The 19843-nt window shown below is 42.2% G+C and overlaps 2 protein-coding genes and 1 long non-coding RNA gene across 3 annotated transcripts; 2 read left to right on the forward strand and 1 right to left on the reverse strand.

The window, feature by feature from the left end:
- Nucleotides 1-467: 467 nt before the first annotated feature.
- On the reverse strand, nt 468-1082 carry LOC119655531. Its single transcript, XR_005249918.1, has 3 exons — nt 971-1082; nt 746-899; nt 468-687 (listed from the first exon to the last, which is right to left on the reverse strand). It is a non-coding gene; the product is annotated as an uncharacterized LOC119655531 (long non-coding RNA).
- Nucleotides 1083-12888: 11806 nt separating this feature from the next.
- On the forward strand, nt 12889-13674 carry LOC119655515 (mediator of RNA polymerase II transcription subunit 9). Its single transcript, XM_038061426.1, has 3 exons — nt 12889-13201; nt 13354-13417; nt 13471-13674. The coding sequence occupies exons 1-3, from the start codon at nt 13068-13070 to the stop codon at nt 13633-13635; spliced, it is 363 nt and encodes a 120-aa protein (XP_037917354.1). The 5' UTR covers nt 12889-13067; the 3' UTR covers nt 13636-13674.
- On the forward strand, nt 13606-14096 carry LOC119655521 (protein NCBP2AS2 homolog). The gene is made up of 2 exons (XM_038061435.1): nt 13606-13817; nt 13904-14096. Exons 1-2 carry the CDS (start codon nt 13645-13647, stop codon nt 13983-13985), a joined length of 255 nt encoding a protein of 84 aa, XP_037917363.1. The 5' UTR covers nt 13606-13644; the 3' UTR covers nt 13986-14096.
- Nucleotides 14097-19843: the final 5747 nt, after the last annotated feature.

Below are 19843 nucleotides of genomic sequence, written 5' to 3' on the forward strand. Positions count from 1 at the left end.
TTTCTAAGCGCTCCCATTCCTGTTACGATCTACTTATATATCCCCTCCCTTCATGGTTGTTCAACCATAGTGAAAATGTGATGCACTTTACGCTTTATTTTCTCGTGATTTTATCTGTTAAAATGTAAATCAGCAACATTCCTGATATTACATAACTCCAAGCATAATATGTACACCCTGAGAGTTTTATAATGAGCACCGCTTCTGTTTTCTGTGTCTGCGCAGAACTCTCTAATCAAGTGCTAATTGCACTGGTTATTCAATATCCTCGCGATTCTTTGTACCAGAATCACTACCGCGTTTGGTGGTACTGCCCATATCGTGGATTGCATCACAAAGCCAGCCTATTTAATGACATCAATAGTTAAGTAATGCACTTTCTTGTCCCCCAACAATTTATAATTTATTGTGTTTCTCTTATCCCTTAGTGTTTACAAGACAGATGAACCAGGGAATATTCGCCCCGACATATATACACGCTTCGAGGTCGAATGGCTTAAGTTGCACAAGGTAGAGATCCTGATCGCCTTTAACTCGGTAAAGGCCAGTGATGATCCTTGCCCATGTCTGCATCAAGTTGACTCGCACCTCCCAGTGGTAGCCCTGGATAACCATTAGACAACCGTCGCGTGGTGGACAAACATGAGCGGCGTCCCAATGCACATTTTAATACAGAAATCGCTGAACCTGGCAAGAGGTATAAATTGCACCCATATGAAATTAAACAAAACAATGGAGTATATACCACAGGTGGTAGACGAGTTGTACTGGAAAATCCACCCTCTCAGGAGGTTGGTCCTATGGATTCTGGGGAGCATCTTTCATTGCATTTGATCGACCCGTTTAGTAGGAGTTCGAGGGTTACAAGACCACCACCATCGATCAAAAACGTAACCCAACTAACAAAAAAAAATATCAGTAACACCAAAGGAAGGAAAACTTAAAATTATAAAACCAACTAATAATGTACCGAAAACACCTCAGGAAATGGAAAATAAGGAACTAAACGAAAAGTTCAATAAACTAGAGAAGCTTAGTTCGTAAAGTCCAAAACAACTCAGGCTAGTTCACTCCCAGCGAAGTACCACAGCCTTAGTGTAAACGAACCAAGAGGATACCACACTGATGAAGAAGAATTGGGCAGAGAAACTGACTGGATCTTGCAAAAAAAGAGCGTCTAAGGAAAGACGGACGAAGGAACAAAGGCGGACTCGTCACCGGAAATCATTAGACAAAGTCTCACGAAATGCGATAAAACAAAAGATCCGACGAAATTGAAAGTGAAACTTCCTCCGTCGGTTAATATTAGCGGCATCGATTAGCATCAGACAGTTAAAATCCTCCTTTCGGGAGCCATAATAAAAGAGTACTCAATAATTGCTCTAAACAATTATGTTTGGAAACTTCATACTGTAAACGCAGATGATTACAAAGCACTCTGAGCATGGAAAAAATTCAATGGTGTACGTATGAAGACAAAAACAACAGGTCTCTCAAAGTTATAGCTAGGGGACTCCACCCAGCGTGTCAAAAAGACGATATTGTAGAAGACCTCAAGGGAAAGGGTTTTAAGAATCTAGACGTTATGAATATATTGAAAAAAAAAAAAAAACTCAATGAGAAGGGGGAATCAATAATCAGTAAGCGAAGACTTCCTTTGTTCATGCTTACGTTTGACAATAATGAAGACCCAAACAAAATTCACAAGTTAAAAAATAAAAGCACTGCGAAAAGTCAGCGACCTAATCATCATCATCAACTGCCGAAAATTAATTAAATTAAATTAATATTTAATGGGATTACCAACAAATCTTGAAACCTGGCGGTAACGGGTTGGCCCGAGCTATTTGTGAAGACCTGCCTTAATAAGGAACTCCAGACATCCAAAAGCTTTGCCCCAATGGTAAGACATTTTGGGAGAAACAGTTTTTGTAAGCTGAAAAACGCTCAGTTGGCAGCCAACAAAATTGCGAGGATTTCATTGTCATAGAAGGAGACATTTTCAACGGTCTCAAAGTTGTAGTCTCCAATTTTTATTGTTTTCCTTTGACCAGTGCGGTTTTTATTCACCTCGTTGACTAGGTTCTGCAAACGGAGAGCTTTGCTTCTATTTCCTCGCGGGCGTGTAAACATCCTTCCATTAATCGGTAATTTCTACTGTGCACCAGACACTGAGTTTATGACAGTATCACCTGCAAAGCTACCACCTCCCAAAGCGCCCCCAGGTGCATTTCTGCCTGTTCCAAGAGCGTCGACGAATTTCCCGATGTTCATTCCCGCGATATTCCACATGCAGAGGGAGCGCTGGGTTGGTGCACGCCGGCAAGTAGCGTCAACCACTGGTGATCACTTGCCACCCCCCCCCCCCCCAAAAGTTATATCAGGAATGCTTCCTTCGCAGCCTAGGCGAACATAGGCGTGGATCCAGTGTTTAAAACTACAAACCCGGTACTCGCTGCAATTTCCAGGATATATTTCTCTCTGGAGTTTGGCTGAGGCATGTCCCATTCAAAGGCCCTAGCATTAAAGTCACTTTCCACCAGGATTCGCCGCCCCGTGCCCAAAATGGTGTCCTCCAGGACATCAAGCCGGCGCCGAAAGTCCAGCATCGTTGTGCAGGGAACGCAATTTTCGCTTTCTTTGCAGGTCCTTGCTTTGTGACCTACCTCACCGCATCTGCGGCGTACTATCCTTCAGTCGGCTTCCTTGTAAGTTGGGGAGAGGGGAGGGGATTTGGTTACCTATGAACATACCGGCTTAATAGTGACTTCGATTCCTCGTCTTTTCCCTTACTGGCTTTTGGTTTGTAACCTCCTTGTCTTCGTGTAGGCGTGCCTCTATCTTCTTTTTTGGGGCCCTGGAAACTACTTGGATAAAGTGCCCTTCAGGAAAATCTATTTCCACTTTTTCCCGATTTGCTTTTCAGCGGGCTATTTGCGATCCGTTGGCACTTGCAGTGTTTTCAGCAGAAAGTGTAGTTGCTTCTGCTTTCTGCGCGTCTTCCGCTGCTGTCCAGTTCGCCTGTAAAAGGAGATGCAATCCAGTAGTTCCTCCAGTTCCGTCGTGCCGTTTTTAATGCCTTTACTAACCTTCTTCTAGAAGAACGTTGCTGACCGCATACGCTTCGCCACTTCAATTTCAGTCTGTTTGAATTTGGTTGAAATTTAAAATGTTGACAATTTCAAACACACAGTTTTTTTTATTGCACCATAGAAATGATTTCCGTCATTAGTGAAAATGAGTCTGTACGGTACCGGAAAACAAACACTTTTGGAAACTAAGAACTGGTCGTTGGACATACCGGATTATTTTAAATATTCGAAAGTGAATTGGACGAACATACGGAGCATTAAACTATGAAGTTACATAACCCTTGATCGCGACGATTAATTATACTGCCCGAATATGCATTAACAGCATGGTAAGAGCCTTCCAACTTTCAACGGTGAGCAAGGAAAAAGGTCACACACTGACAAAGAGACAGCCAGTGAACCGATTAAAGTAAGGTTTTCTTTTCCACCAAACCCTAAAAAAAGTCAAATGAATGGCCAATTTGTAAGAAACTGAGCAACCGAATCTGAAAAAATCGTAATGATACCAAGTACGACCAAATACAGTTGATAATATAATAATAAGTATGTTACTACATATATTTTGGTTCTAAAAACCCCACTCAGAAGCATCCTAGAAATAGAAAATTGTAGGCTAATACATCCGTCTCATTGCACACGGTACTGGAAAGTTTAGTAGGATTCCTACTAACGTTAACAAAGTTGTAGTTCATCGAATTTTTCTCTTTTACTTAAAAATCAAAGTATCTCTGCAAATGCGGGATTTTTTTTCTCGTTTATTGATAAAAGATATTAAAAGTGCCCATCATCCACTAAAAGATTTTCTCCACTTGCCTTGAAGCAATTATTTATTGTATCCTAATACGTATAAGGTTCGTTTTTCATGAATTAGTAATGCAAATGCTCCACAACTTTCAAACATCAATAACGACTGTCGCAACGATAGTGTTTCAAATAGTAAATATCTGCGTTGGATGGTTTGAAGAAGGAACCATATATGCGGAGACAAGATTGTACAATCAATACCCAATCAGCTTATCATACAGTCTTGCAGCTTTGATAACAAATCTATTCTAACATGCACCCGATAACTTCCCCCAAATTCCATTATTTTCCCAATTACACATATCCTTGAAACTACTCAGTGCTCTCTGATTGAGAATATGACACAATTTCTTGATCCTTTGTTCACTCGTCAATCATGTGGTTTCCTATCTCAATTAATTCCAGACAGAATCGAATAACTTGCAAAAGAGATTCCGAGCAAGGATATCGACATGTTGTGTGTCCCTTTGTTTTGTGGCCGATTGAGCACAAAAACGTTCATTCTGTGATTTGAATTCATTACAAGGATACGAATGGAGACAAGACCGACATATGGTGGTTGTATATCCCGTGGTAGTAGCGCTGAAGGATGCTTGCTTAATCATATCAAGATATTTCAATTTTCTTCAATTTTGTGGGAAAATGATTTGCGACAGCTGTTGCAAAATCGCTCAGCGACTCCAATCATGGGAATGCTAGGAACATGCTGGCTGCGTGTGTCTGTGCCGGTCTATTTGAGTAGAACATCAAATGCCTGAACGGCAGGGTCTTACTCGTTTATGCGGAATATATAAATTTAGATAAGTGCTCTCCATGTGAGCACAGATTTTATAGTAATTTGAAGAAGTGAGTTGAACATTATTTTGATATATTCTAGGAGCGTGTGGAGGATGAGTTAAGAGTTTCCACTAAGTTAGTTGAAGGAAATTGCGTGGGAAGTTTGGAACATGGAAAAATTTTGTAAGCGATTCCCAGACTTACAACCTTTAATGTTCCAAAAAAACAGAAGTATAGGAACAAATGATGCGCAATATGCTGAGGACTAGGAATTTCACTAATTTCTCCAATCGTTGAGACCCAAGTATGAAATTGATAGAAACTGCTACATCCATTTGAAGTTTAAGGTTTTAATCAACTATTAGAAGAGTTGCTCCATCATCGAAGGCTAACCATTAAAAATAAGTTTGCACTGATATTATTTCGAAAGAACAGAAAACCAACAACATTTTTTAAATATTCATTCAAAGATGATCACTTTGATTCATCTTTTTGTGGCAAATCCCTTTTACCTTTAATCCTCGAAAGCCTGAAAACTATTGAACTAATTTTCAATTCCATAAATTTCCATACATCAAGATAATCATTATCCATGTCTTCCCCATAAATTACATTATCCGGATATGTACCTGCCCATGCCAAGTCGCAGCAAATACCTTTGTGCCCAGCAGATGGGTACAGACAATTTCGAAACATTTATTGATTTATACATTGTTGCGAAACAGCTGAACCCATGCACCATACAATTGTTGTTGGAATGAGTGCTGTGATTATTTGTTCGAGGAAAGTACCGCTGATACTAGTTTTCCGGCGGCGACCGGCAGAGTTCACCAGGATAAAAAGAAACTTTGTCAAAGCCAGCAGAGTCGGGAAATGCGACTTGGGAATTTATCATCATCATCAACGGCGCAACAATCGGTATCCGGTCTAGGCCTGCCTTAATAAGGAACATCCCAATTTTGCGCCGAGGTCCACCACTTCGATATCCGTAAAAGCTGTCTGGCGTCCTAACCTACGCCATCGCTCCATCTTAGGCAGGGTCTGCCTCGTCTTCTTTTTCTACCATAGATATTGCCCTGATAGACTTTCCGGGTGCGGTCATCCTCATCCATACGAATTAAGTGATCCGCCCGCCGCAACGTATTGAACCGGATTTTATCCACAACCTGACGGTCATGGTATCGCTCATAGATTTTGTCGTTATATGGGCTGCGGAATCGTCCATCCTCATGTAGGGGGCCAAAAATTCTTCAGATGATTCTTCTCTCGAACGTGGCTAAGAGTTCGCAATTCTTCTTGCTGTATTCTTCCTGTTTGGCCAGTGTGGTTTGATGTTGTTGGTTGGTTTTCGATGCTGACGTTGCCACCATATATCATACTTTGTCTTGCCTTCATTGATATGCAGTCCAATATCTTGCGCCGCCTGCTCGATTTGGATGAAGGCAGTTTGTACGTATCGGGTGGTTCTTCCCATGATGTCCATATCGTCAGCATAGGCCAGTAGTTGGGTGGAATCAAAGAGGAACGTACCCCTTGCATTTACCTCAGCATCACGAATCACTTTCTCGAGGGCCAGATTGAAGAGGACGCATGATAGGGCATCCCCTTGTCGTAGACCGTTGTTGATGTCGAGTGGTCTTGAGAGTGACCCTGCTACCTTTATCTGGCCTCACACATTGGTCAGGGTCAGCCTAGTCGGCCTTATCAATTTCGTCGGGATACCGAATTCTCTCATGGCCGTGTACAGTTTTACTCTGGCTATGCTATTATAGGCGGCTTTAAAGTCGATGAATAGATGGCGCAACTGTTGTCCATATTCCAACAGTTTTTCCATCGCTTGCCGCAGAGAGAAAATCTGATCTGACTTGAGAATTACTGGATTTGTTGAACATGTCTTCAGTTAGTTATTTGTTCTAAATCAAAATACATACAAAATGACCGAATTGAGGAGAAAGTTGTTAGTTTGGGGTTTATTTAGATAATTCCTTTTTGAGACAAGCCTTCACCATAGATTTATTAATATCTTAAGCCCGATCGCATAGCTCGTTATTGAAATACAGAGCAATTTAAACACACACCTCTAAAAAAGGCGTTTCTCTGCTGCCACGGCAGATGGCGCTATGGTCACCTTAAAGGAAAAATTTAAACGGCATTTTAACGACTTAACTATAGTCCGCACACTAGGATTATTAAAAAATGCTAAAAGCTAAATTATTGTTGCCTTGTTTAACTTTTTTTTGTTAATTTTGGTGTTTTTCATGGCTTTTCCAATAAATAAAAAAAAAACTACTGAATGAATCAGAATTATCCTAGTTTGCGGACCGTAGAAATATGTTCTGAATAAGTCGTGAAAATTTCAAAGAATTTTGTTGGACAGATTTTTGGCTTTGGTAGCGACCGATTTTCAACATGCAGTTTCTAGAAAAACGCATTTAAAAAGTAGAATTTGATTTTTAGCCATAAAATCTTATTTGACCATTAATCTGCTATACTTTGTCCGTAAACCTTTAAGGAATCGGTTAAAGCGGGCTAATGAAGAACCGTTTTTAACTACCTTCGGGTGTTATGCCCTGTGAATTGAGGCTGAAGAATACACTTAAAGTCCTCACTGATTGTCGTAAAAGGCGACTAAAAGGGTTTGAAATTTGTGGGATAGCAAACTGCAAATTTTGAAACTTAACTACTACCAAACAATCAACAACGTATCCGATAGGTATGACCTTTGGCTGTCGAAATCGGATTATGATTGGTTTCGCATGCTCCTCGACATCGGTAGCGAGGGTACTCTGAATGCTTGCTTTTTCCTACTCGTGTAGGAATTCCAATGATACAAGCTGAAAATTCCAGGACTGAACGAAGTAAGATGGTGGCACTTTAGAGAGTGTTCCTCTAACGTCAACGTGCTTGTGTACTGTGAAATAGTGAGTGGTAGCAGACGCGAATCCAGTGCCGTTTTGTTTCTGACGGCTACCGCTCTCTTGAACTGGGAGCCGGTTACTGACAGACTTCTGGCTGCAAGATTCCGGTTCAGGTTAAGGATCATCGTAATTGTGTACTATGCACCAACGGAGACTTTCGATATGGAGAAGAAGGATGCTTTTCACGAGTAATTGCACTTAGTTCAGGAGAGGCGTTTCATGATGGGTGATCTGAATTCCAAAGTGGGCTCCGATAACACCTTGCTCGGACATGCAGTAATAAATGTAAATAAATATGGTGTTGGGGACCGTAACGATAACGATGGAAGGTTTGTGAACTTCTGTAGTATTCACCGCCTCGTGGTTGCGTATTATTCGGACATAAAGCTTACCATAAGGCCATTTAAGTTTCAACTGACCGACACCGTACAAGCAATCAGATTAACCACTTCGCAATCAGCAGTAGATTTGGGAGTTCCCTTCTGGATATGGGTAGCAAAAGAGGCCGATGTAACGGTCTCGAAAGATATCAGCATCTGATGATCGCTTACTTTTGCTTGCATTAGTAAGACTCCTGAGAATATCGTTCAGCAGAAGCCATCAAAAACGCACTTTTATCTCTTTTTAAGACGCATCATAAGATCTGGCTGACTGCAGAATCGTGGAAGTGGATCGATGAATGGAAGGAATTGAAGGCTCTATTGGCCACTGCAAGTGATGGCGGATATGACGCACTAAAACTCCGATACCGTGTGAAAACCCGGCAAGTTCAACGTAGTGTGTGCCATGGAAAGGGAATTTATTATTGTGAGTTATTCATCGCTTTCTGCAGATCTGTTGCTTTCCCTCGTACAAAAATCCTGAGAATCGGAGACCTTTCCCAGAAAAGGGGGATGATAGCTACGATACCAAAAAAGAGCGCCTGTTTTGAGTGTGACAATTGCAGGTTTCTGCGCATTCCTGCCGTCGCAATGATAATTGCAACAATGAGAACAGTGAGTATATCTGGCGTGCTCTATGCAGGAGAGGCATTCGTGAGAAGCTAATAGCTATTATCAGAGTAACATATTATCGCGCGAAATATCGCGTGGTGCACCGAGGTAAAATCTCAGAGGAATTTAAGACCCAAAGCGATATTAGTTGTTCTTGTTATTTGTGAGGTTCTTCATGCTTTATTCTAAGGATAATAGTCCCAGACGAGGACATTGCCCAACACGTTGCCTCCAACATGTATCCTAGCCCTGTATCGTTCCTTTATGGTTTTGAATGAAGTGCTTTAACATGTTTCAAAGCCCAGCCGCAATTAGATCGTCGCACCAACCATTATCATTATTATTCACTCGTTGGAAACAGGGTCTTTCCCCCTACACCTTCTGCACCGATTTAACTGATTAATGCCGTTGTTGCTGGCCTCACATTGCCTGGGAACATCATGTATTTGAACTTCACTGAGTACTACCATTGGCCTCCATTGTTCTTCCAATGCAGTGCATAGACCCTCCTACTGCGTAGATCTCATGTTTTCGAACCCATACCGTGACATTCTCTCCAAGTTAGTTATTGGCTTGGTTACGCAATCGTCAGTTTCGTCCACCCTGATTTGTTTCAGCTCGAACATCACCTTTCTGCAATTCGCTTCGATTACCAACGTTTGCACTTTAGTCCAGAGTTTTTTCCTGTACCAGTGCCTGTACGCCGACCAATTTCTTCGTTTTTATCGATCTCAGTCCAGCGTATACTCGATAAAATGACGAAATCAGTTGACAAAAGCTTGAAACTTTTGAATAACAGTGGGGGTCACTTTGCATGTGCTACTACCATATAGTAACATGAAAAGAACACTAGCACAGAACAGCCTAAAATTGATCATGGTGTTGAGATAACTGCATTTCTAGATTTTAGACAAGGTAGCAAAAGCGGATCTAACGTCCTCAATGCGCCAGGCAACAACCAGTTCGGCGCCACCGTCGGCGGAAACCACGCTTCCTGGGTACATTAATTGAGAGAGAATTAGACTGAGAACCTTGGTTTTGTTGATGTTGATCTTCTGTCCAACTCTTCTTGCCTCTAATGTCAAATCCAGAACCATTTGGCCAAGGTCCTTGGCCCGTTTTAGACCTCCTTTGAGATTTTACTTCGGTGCAGCGCATGACCTTTTTCCCCACCATATGTCGCCCTGATAATAGCGATTAGTCTCACTGGAATTTTCCCTGCGTACGCCAGATATACTCCGAAAGCGTTCCCGAAATCGCGCGCTCTATTCCAAAATGATCCGTAGGGCGTTCATGTGGCCAATGCAGGAGGATTCGGAATAAAAAACTAGCCTGTTCTCTGGAGATCAAGCTTTCAAAATTTTCTTTTACGCATTTCAGGATTATTTTGTTGGTGCATAGTACTGTACAATTGTGATGTTCCTTATCTTGAACCGGATTCTTACAGACAAAAGCCTCTCAGGTTAAAGATCAAAAGAGGGTGCCTTGCAGTAGCCATCAGAAGCAACCCGACACCGGGTTCGCGTCTGCTACCACTCACTTTTTCACAGTACGAAACCACATTGACGCAAGAGCAGTACTCTCTAGAGCGCCACCACCTTACTTCGTTTAATCCTAGAATGTACAGCTTATATCATTGAGATTCTCTCTCGGGTTGGAGAAAGCAATCATTCGGAGGACCTTTGCTTACCTTGCGAAGAGCATGCGCACATTCCAGAAACCAATCATAATCTGTTTTCCGTAGTCAAAGCTCATCACCTTGAGGTCACTCCCTGTCAGGGGCGTTATTGATATTTCGGTAACAATAAAGTTTCAAAATTTGCTGGTTGCTAGTTTATAAATGTCTATCCCTTTTAGCTGCCTGTTGCGAGAAACAGGAAGAACTTTAAGTGTATTCTTAAGCCCCAACTCACGGGCAGGTTAAGGAGAGGATCGACTTTGTTTTCCGTACTCTTTTATTTGAAGGCGGGTCGTTGACATTGGGACAGCGTGTTTAGATTTTCCTTTTGTGATCTCTTTAATCCTACGACCTTCTATTACAGGAGACCCCAATGGTTCTCACTATATTTTTGATAGTTTTGTGCGCATTGTGCTTGTCTTTTATTAACACTTTCAGCTCAACTATTTTTGCTTTAAGCCGCGTGAAAAATTAGGGCTCTGTTCTTTACACTCCTTCGCCCTTATCACTGAATGTGCTTTCCTGAGTTTCATTTTTTGTTATTTTTGGGATTTTATAGAGATTGAGGAATGGAGGAGCTTTTGCCGAATGGGTCAATTTCTTTAACTTAGATTACCTCCTACAGTGTCGAAATCGCCCTACACGACCAGCGATCTCCTTTCAACCAATCATTTTGCACTTATTGGTTATTGGTTATTTTGATAAGTGCTACAATTGTAGACCTTGAATGCCACGGTCATTAAGTTTTCGGTTTTTTCCAGTGCAAGGTTTAAACCATGAGTAGTGCTTCCCGCGGTTTTTCTTTTACTCTTCATGTCCGCCTATAATATTAAATTCTGTCCAGAAGCACACATGTGCCCTTTTTTTCATCCGTTTGCTGACGTTTTTCTGGAGGAACGTCGCAGATCGCTGGCGCTTCACAACTGGCTAATAAGCCTTTCCTCTTCAGCTTTCGCCAAGTAGTCGATAGTGCTCCACTCGGCTTATGTTCGAAACCATTTGGTTAGTTTCGACAGTTTCCATTGTGCCCCTTTCTGAAACTATAGATAGCACTGCGTGGTTCTGTCTGCGTTTCCGTCTCCGTTGCAGGTGCCACATCACTTTGCGAATCCTGCTGTCCGTCTGTGTATCTCAGTCCTTGCTGCATCCTTCGCTGGGCGCTGGGGCAAGCGTTGCATTTTCGTGCTGCATATAAACGGCCGTCATACGGAAGGTCGCGGTTCAAATCTCACTGGTGGCAGTGGAATTTGCATCGTGATTTGACGTCGGATACCAGTCGACTCAGCTGTGAATGAGTACCTGAGTCAAATCAGGGTAATAATCTCGGGCGAGCGCAATGCTGACCACATTGCCTCCTAGTGTACCGTTACGGTCTTGAATGAAGTGCTCTAACACACTTCAAGGCCCTGATCCAATATGGATTGTTGCGCCAACGATTATTATTATTATTATATATAAACGCAGCCAGATACTCTACTACTATTTGTGCCTTATGGAGCTGGTGCTGAAATCGCATCTCTCGGGGAAGAATAAAATGAGCGCAATACCACGTCCAAATCCCGAATGAGTTGAAAGCAATACACGGTAAACACATGAATTGCCTCTAACAATCAGTTGTCGATTTGCATTTGTCGAATAGATGGTTGTCTGTTGGGGAGCTCATCCCTCAAGCAGAGAGATTTACGTGTGCAAATCAAGACGCATCCCGGGCTTATAAAAAGCTCAAAGTAATAGGAATAGTGAATGACCAGTGCAGAATGTGTTGCTCGGCATTAGAAACGTTGCACCCTCATTTCTGTCTGCACTTTTATGGTACGAGTGCAATACGCGCAATAGTGTAAGATAATCCACCAAAGCCTTGCCTACAAACATGGGTTGATCACGGGAACATGTCCGGTTCACTGGTATGAGCCGCTGGCAGTACTGGATAGTTTTCCTTACAACATGTATTAGGACGTGCAAGTTCTAATTGATCGACATATACCACACAACGAACATGACGTGCTATTAGTTGACATGGCATGTCGCTCCGCGTATATTATTGATGTTAATATCCCCCATAATAGCAACATTAAAATTGGATGGAAAATACGTGGAGAAGAAGATTTCCACAGTCTCCATAGTATAGTTAACTACAGGTATTGTACCTAAGCCCCTTACGGCTTTCCTTGATATTTTGGAACTCTCACACAGTCTGGTTTAAGCCATGCAGAAGTGCCTACACCATCCTGCGTATGTGCTCGATGTTGCGTGGAATTCTTGAGAGATTCGCCTGCCAATCTAAATGCTTGTCACTTAGTGCTAGTATTAACTAAAATCGAGCATCCGCTGATAAATGAAGACTACGCAATTAAAGAGGAAAAATAAGTTTTCTAGAATCAATGCTATTTTCCATTCCATTAAAAATGTTTTTACATGTTTTCAACGGTTATAGTATATATTTTTACTAATTTCAAATTTAAACTTTACTGCAATACTGTACTATACAATTCATGCATAATAATAAAATTTTAAAAACTCTTCCAGGATTCCGAAGCTTGCAAATTTTTGTGCCTCAGTCCCTCCACTAAATCGAGTACCGACTTTTCCAGGCGTTCAATTATTAAAACGCTACACTGCACTTTTTACCCACATTGGACGTACTCGATTATTTGACGTTTCACCTGTTTGTTTTACTCCCTTGTTTACTGCAAGCTACCGGGAATAACATTCGCCATTTCGGAAAAGTTCCTTCTGTAAATGGATATTAAACTGTAAATTTTCACCCTCGTATACCTTCTCAATCGACTGCCATTCATTTTATATTATGGAACAATTCCCATCTGAGCAAAACGACAAAAGTGCGATCCTGAACAACGTCGTCGGCCCTCAGACGTCGCAACTGACAGTTGGCGAGCTTGACATCGAAATTTTGCCTGTAATTTACGACATAATCCGTTGGTGAGTTTTCCCGACGTTTCGAGATATCCCTGTGAAACTATTTTTAACTAAAGTGTATCCAGCGCATTGTGCACATATCTAGCAATGTTTTATTTGTGTCGTAATGTTTTGAAAGCTCGATTTTTCTAATATAACCTCTCTCGTGGTTTCAGTGTCGAAAAGAATCCCGTTGACAACGCAGCAAAACAAAGGGAGTCGCAGGAGTGCAGTCAGAAGGTTTTGCATTCCACTTTGTATCGTTACTGCGCCTAACACTCTTCCCATTGTAGATCCTTGAGCTGCAAAAAAGATTCGACAGTGCTCGGAGTCAAATCCGTCAACTGCCCGGGATTGACTACAACAAAGAGGAGCAGCTCCAAAAACTCGAACAGCTGAAGAGTCAGTTGATGCTGAAGCAAAAACTGATCAAGAAGTACAAAAACAAACCGTTCTAAGCCGTCACTATGGTTCTACGCTTCATCCTCCGACACCTGGCCAACAACGAGCAACTTGTCCAACGCTTATCCGAGAGCTACCTAGTCCGACGGTCGGCTCAGCTGATTGTGGCCGCGATGTACAGAACCAAAGCTATCGCCCAGGAAAACAATTTACACGAAATGACCCCAGAAAGATTTAGGTGAGTACCAAAGCGGGGATGGATACTTTCCTTTCAAATTACGACATCAATTGAAGGATGGCGACCTGATCTTTGATTTCTTCCAGATCATTCCTTCGATCATTTCAACAAAACGTGAGGGAGGGAATCGAAGATGCCAAAGTTAAGTTGAAAGAGAAGAAATTCTAATCCCGCTTCCGTGGGACTAGCAAATTAACTTTGTAGTGACTGAACGCTTCCTGAGCTGTAATCTAATGTTATAATTTAGAACAACCGAAAAAATTATTTAAATATTGAAAATGGAGTTTAATTGTAAAGCATAAAGGTCGAGTAGAATGGGTAATTTTCGCATTGAGAGTCGTTATCCAGCAACAACCTCTAATTATCATAATAGACATGGGGTAGCTTCCGCCAAACTACAAATTTTGGTTATAAGCGTAAATATATATTTCGGGAGCGACTTACCCTTCATCAGTAAAAAGCTACTAAAACCAATTGCGATTATAAGATCCTTGTACACTTATTCACTAATTACTTTTAAACTAACTACGTCGCCGAGTCTTAATTTCGAGGGGCAGTTACCTCAATCTGTGTTTAATAACCGCGTAGCGTGTTCTCCCAAAATTTCTATACTTTCCCAAGGGTCCAAGTTTGTCGTTCGATTTGCATGACGCAAGAGCTTAAGATTTTCCCGTTGAATGGAATGACCTTCGACTATGTGCGCTGCCACTGATGATGTTATGCACGACTTTTGTTACCGAACACTACCTACCACTTCCTTGATGTGTTCATAAAATCTAGTCGTTATCAGGCGTTTACTCTGTCCTATGTGTATCTTATTACAATCGCTGCACGTTATTCGGTAGATCCCCCTTGTTTCCTCCGCTGCCAAAGGATCCTTGACGCTTCCCAATAAATTCCGCAAGGTGGACGATCGACTCAAAGCTACAACTTTTTATCCAATTCCTGATGTTGTTAAATAAGTAGAAATACGGGAAACTTACCCGATTCGTGGTAGCCTGCTTATGCTGCTTGTGAACGGGACAAAGGCTGAAGAAAAAGAAGAATAGTGTTGTCTAAGCATGCCTATTGTGTTGCTTAACTTTCCTTACGATCAGTTTTCACTAACTCCAGAGTTGAGTCTATACAGATTCTCTTGGAAGTACCCCATCCGGGAGAACAGGTTGCAGACATGGAAAGGAGAGAATTGGCGGTTTCTGCAAACCTTGCAACACAAAAGTATTGCAAGAGGAATTGGCACACTGCGAGAGCGATTGTTACCAACGATAAGACCAGAACTGTTATATTATCCTTTGAACACTTCTAAACACCCGGCATGGGTGGCATCTATCCAACAATGCTAAAGGAAGGTCTAGCAGCTATTAACAACTTCTAAGAAATATTTTTCGAGGATGTCTTGCTCTGGACTACGTGCCTACTTCAAATCCAAAGAACTTCCGACAAATCAGACTAACTTCCTTTTTGCTGAAAAGTATGGGGAGACTGGTTGAACGTCACATTCGCGAGAAGACGCTAAGGTAGGACCCACTAAATAAAAACGAACACGCTTACCAGCGTGGAAAGTGTTGTGGGTCTGCTCTTCACTCTTTGGTTTCAAAGATAGAGGACGCAACTCTGAAATGCTAGTTTGCGATTGATATGTTCGTGGACATTAAAGGCGCGTTTGTCTGTGCACCTTTCTAAAAGTTTTCTGATGCCGCCAGAGAACATGTGTTGATTAAACCTCATTAAGTGCATATAAGCTATGCTACCGCTCGGCGTAAACCGGGGTGTCTGGAGTTCCTTATTAAGGCAGGCATAGACGAGATACCGGTTGTTGCGCCGTTGATGATGATGCTATGCTACCGCAGAGATTGCTGGGCGCTGAAGTGGGTGTTGGTCATTACCTTACAATAAAAGCGACGTAAGGTTGCCCCCAGGAAGATGTGCTATCGCCGCTTCTGTGGAGTATATTGATAGGTTCACTACTATGCGAACCGTAAATCTGCCAATCTGCCCAAGGTTATGCGGGTGATGTAGGTACGCTAGTTGCAGGTCGAGATCTCAGAACTTTGTAGAAATATACAACGCGCCGTTGATTTAATTGATTTGGTAGTGTATCAGGCACAGGCTTTCAGTAAATCCAAATAAAATTACAATTATTTATAAAACAGAGCAAACTGAGTTGCCCTTCCAGAGATGAGGGGTGCAACCCTTCAACTCCACGAAAAAGTGAAATATCTGGCAATTATTCTACAGAAAAAGCTTCTTTGGAACAAACATGTCAAGGAAAAGATGAAACAAATTCCCGTAGCTTATGGGCTGTTCAGGCAATTCTTTGCCTTGACGTGTCGCACTGCAAAGATCTGTGTGTCTGGGCATTACCGGTACCATGAGCACAATATCCGGCGCAGCTCTAAATGCACTACTCAATTTAGCAAAGCACTGCAATGAGATCAGCTCATAGACTAATTCGCTTATATGTATGGGGAAACAATGGACGAGAGAGAGCAGAGTATTGGAAAAATTATTCATCATCATCAATGGCGCAACAACCGGTATCCGATCAAGCCCTGCCTTAATAAGGAACTCCAGACATCCCGGTTTTGTGCCGAGGTCCACCAATTCGATATCCCTAAAAGCTTTCTGACGTCCTGACCTACGCCATCGCGTACCATAGAAACCTTATACCTTATAGACTTTCCGGGCTGGGTCATCCTCACCCATACGGATTAAGTGACCCGCCCACCGTAAGCTATTGAGAAGAATTTTATCCCCAACCGGACGGTCATGGCATCGCTCATAGATTTCGTCGTTATGTAGATTACGGAATCCTCCCTCCTCATGTAGGGGGCCAAAAATTCTTCGGAGGATTCTTCTCTCGAACGCGGCCAAGCGTTCGCAATTCTTCTTGGTAAGAACCCAAGTCTGCGAGGAATACATGAGGACTGGCAAGATCATTGGTGGTGAGACGTTTCGAGCGGAACAGTTAGGCTCTGTTGGCTGACAACAATGGTGCGCGGATTTCATCATCGTAGCTGCTATAGTTTGTTTGGAGTGAAGCCTCTTTCGACCCTAGATAGGAGAAATTATCCACGGTCTCAAAGTTGTATTCTCCTATCCTTATTCTTCCCGTTTGACCAGTGCGGTTCGATGTTGTTGATTGGTTGGTTTTCGGTGCTGACGTTGCCACCATATACTTTATCTTGCCTTCGTTGACGTGCAGCCCAAGATATCACGCCGCCTGCTCAACCTGGATGAAGGCAGTTTGGAAGAGAAGAGAGAGAATTATTGGGAGAATTTAATCCAGTTTTCGTAATGCCGTCTGATTCTTGGATCCCTACACATCTGTTTGGTAGAAGATATAAAGTTATTTTGAAACGTAGAGAAAATTGAGCGAACCAGAAGAAGGCGATTGAAAAACAGAACATGGTTCTGGAGCAGAAGTCTACCTTTCGAATACAAATGAGAAGTGGGATTTTCCTTTGGGACAATCTGCAACATTTTTCAGACTGAAGTGTGTCCAATCCAAAGGGCAGCAACCTTAGTAATTGGTGCTGAAGGGCGGGCAGTCCTTTGATCACTACAAAAATCGTTCAGGAATAAGGTAAATGAAATTTCGGAAACCCTAACAACAAAAGTTCAACAAACTTTTTCTGTCAGAAACAAATAAACATACTGCAAAGTTTATTTTCTCGAAAAGCAAAAAGACTTGCAAGGGTTTTGTGAGCATTCTGACTGACCAAAAATCACTAGCTGGGCATAAGTTCAGAATATTCGCATCTAATATTTCTTATTGCTGCGATAACTGTCGAAACGTATCGCTTACAGATGCGATTCACCTTCTCCATAAGCATTCGGATACTGCGACCACACATGGAGAAAACTCCGTTCAAACCTCGTCAGTTACAAATACCAAATAATCGTGGAACTACTGCTTCTATGGCAGCTAGAATCATCGACGCCAAATTGGCACCATCTGCTGCCTAGACTGCTATTCCGTCTACGGCCCAGCCTACAATACAGCTTGCTATCCAGCTGGCCACTAGAGCTATTCCGAAAATGTCTCCGATTGTGTCCCGCTCCTCTGCGCCGGCAAAGGGACAATATCCGAATCCTATTCAGCAGGTCACTAATCCCAGTTCCATTTTGACATTTTTAAAATCGATGTAAGTTTGCGGTATTTCTAACGAAAAGTTTATGGGATAAAATGGCAACACCGTCACCGGCGCTAGTAGTGATTTTTTATTCGACATACATATATCGATATTTCGAGAACAATTTGTTCCCTTCGACGGAGACGGGTGTATACATCCGACACTGAAGAATGAAAGAAGTTGTTTCCGAAATATCGATATATGTATGTCGAATAAAAAATCACCACTAGCGGCGGAGACAGTGTTGCGTTTTATCCATTTGACATTGTTTCCGTCGCCAACGAAGCTCCACTTCCCGCTTCTACACTGGTCTAAACCCAGGTACTTCATCCACTCGTAACAGCGGCCCCGGGTTAAAGGTGGCCACCAAAATAGCTGTTTCTGTCCAGGCTAGCGTTCGGTACTTTTATGGACACGGTACCGGAGTACATACTGAACAAAGTTGGCTCACTTTTACCATTTGCTTGCATCAAATTGATAAAAGACAATAACTCCGACCGAGTCATAGCTTCTTTTAAAGTCACTTATCCCCACGAATGTGACTCAATCGGCAATCATTCTTTCTGGTCGGATGGTGTGTTTATCAAGCCGTGAAAGCGTATTTCAGGACAGCTCGAATGTCTCATCAATCAATGAAATTGACCCAGTGCTCACTATCCGCATGTTTTACCAAAATATTAAGGGTTTAAGCACCAAACTGGGACCCTTCAATTTACCCATGCTGGCTCAGCAACATCATGTTATCTGTATTTCTGAAGCCTGGCTTGACGATAATATTTCTAACTCGGAGCTCCCTGAAGGATAATCCATTTTCCGCTGAGACGGGGACCAGGCTACATCACGTAAGACCACTGACGGTGGGGTCCTAATTGCAATAAAAGATCTCTACTCCGTGCTGAACCCGTTGTCACTTCCTTTGGCTTCTGGTTTCTAGTCCACGAAACCCTCTGTTCTGGGTTCTAGCCTGTGGAACAAAAACCGAGAAAGAAAGTTTCTTTCCTGCCAGGCGAGATGATATGGTGGCCCGCTCCTACCTAAACGTTCATCCCCTGCCACTTCCAATATAATGGGGGGAATCCTTAACAAATAGGAGAACAAGTTATTTTTTACGCGTGGCTATCATTTCTATAATATACTGCATTGATATGTGGAAGATACATATTGATTAATTAATTAAGATAGATCTTAATTCAGTTAATTCAAATCAATTATTTAATATTTATACCAGCTCGACTAGGTTTTAACAAATTTTGCTTCTCCAGTATATCGGTATATGATAAAATTACTTACTACTTTACTGAATTCATATATAAATGTAATCGATTACCGCCTTTGTTCAGATAACTATGGCGTATCATAATAAGTGTAGTGTAAGTTTTTCTGACCCCCTAGCTGACAGTATACCTGCAGCGAACCGCGAATGGCCGGTACACGTCTGAGAGATGGTAACTCCAATAACAATAAGAAGAAAGTTTAGTCAGAATCGCTAGTCCTGAGCAGATGGATTCGAACACAAACCGAGAGAACGGTGCTTGCGTCAAACGGACCGCAGATAGCCCACTGCAAAGCGAACTGGGGAAAAAGCGGAAAGAGGACGACGAGCCCGAAAGAGACTTTATCGAAATAGTTTCCAGGGCCCAAAAAAAGAAGGCTAAGAAGGAAAAAAAGAAACAACTGACTCCGCCGCCAGAGACACGTCTCTCCAAAAACAAGAGGCTGCCAACCAAAAGCCAGGGGCAGGAAAGACGAGGACGTGAAGAAATACTAGACCGTCAGCTCTGCTCATTAAGCCGGCGAAAGGCAAGATATTTGCGGAATTCTTTAGTGGAATCCGCTACAGGATGAAACCCGAAGACAACGGAGCAGAGGTGTCTTCCAAAAAAAACGAGG

Source organism: Hermetia illucens, chromosome 1 (genome assembly GCF_905115235.1).
Source record: "Hermetia illucens chromosome 1, iHerIll2.2.curated.20191125, whole genome shotgun sequence".
In the NCBI taxonomy this organism is placed as follows: domain Eukaryota; kingdom Metazoa; phylum Arthropoda; class Insecta; order Diptera; family Stratiomyidae; genus Hermetia; species Hermetia illucens.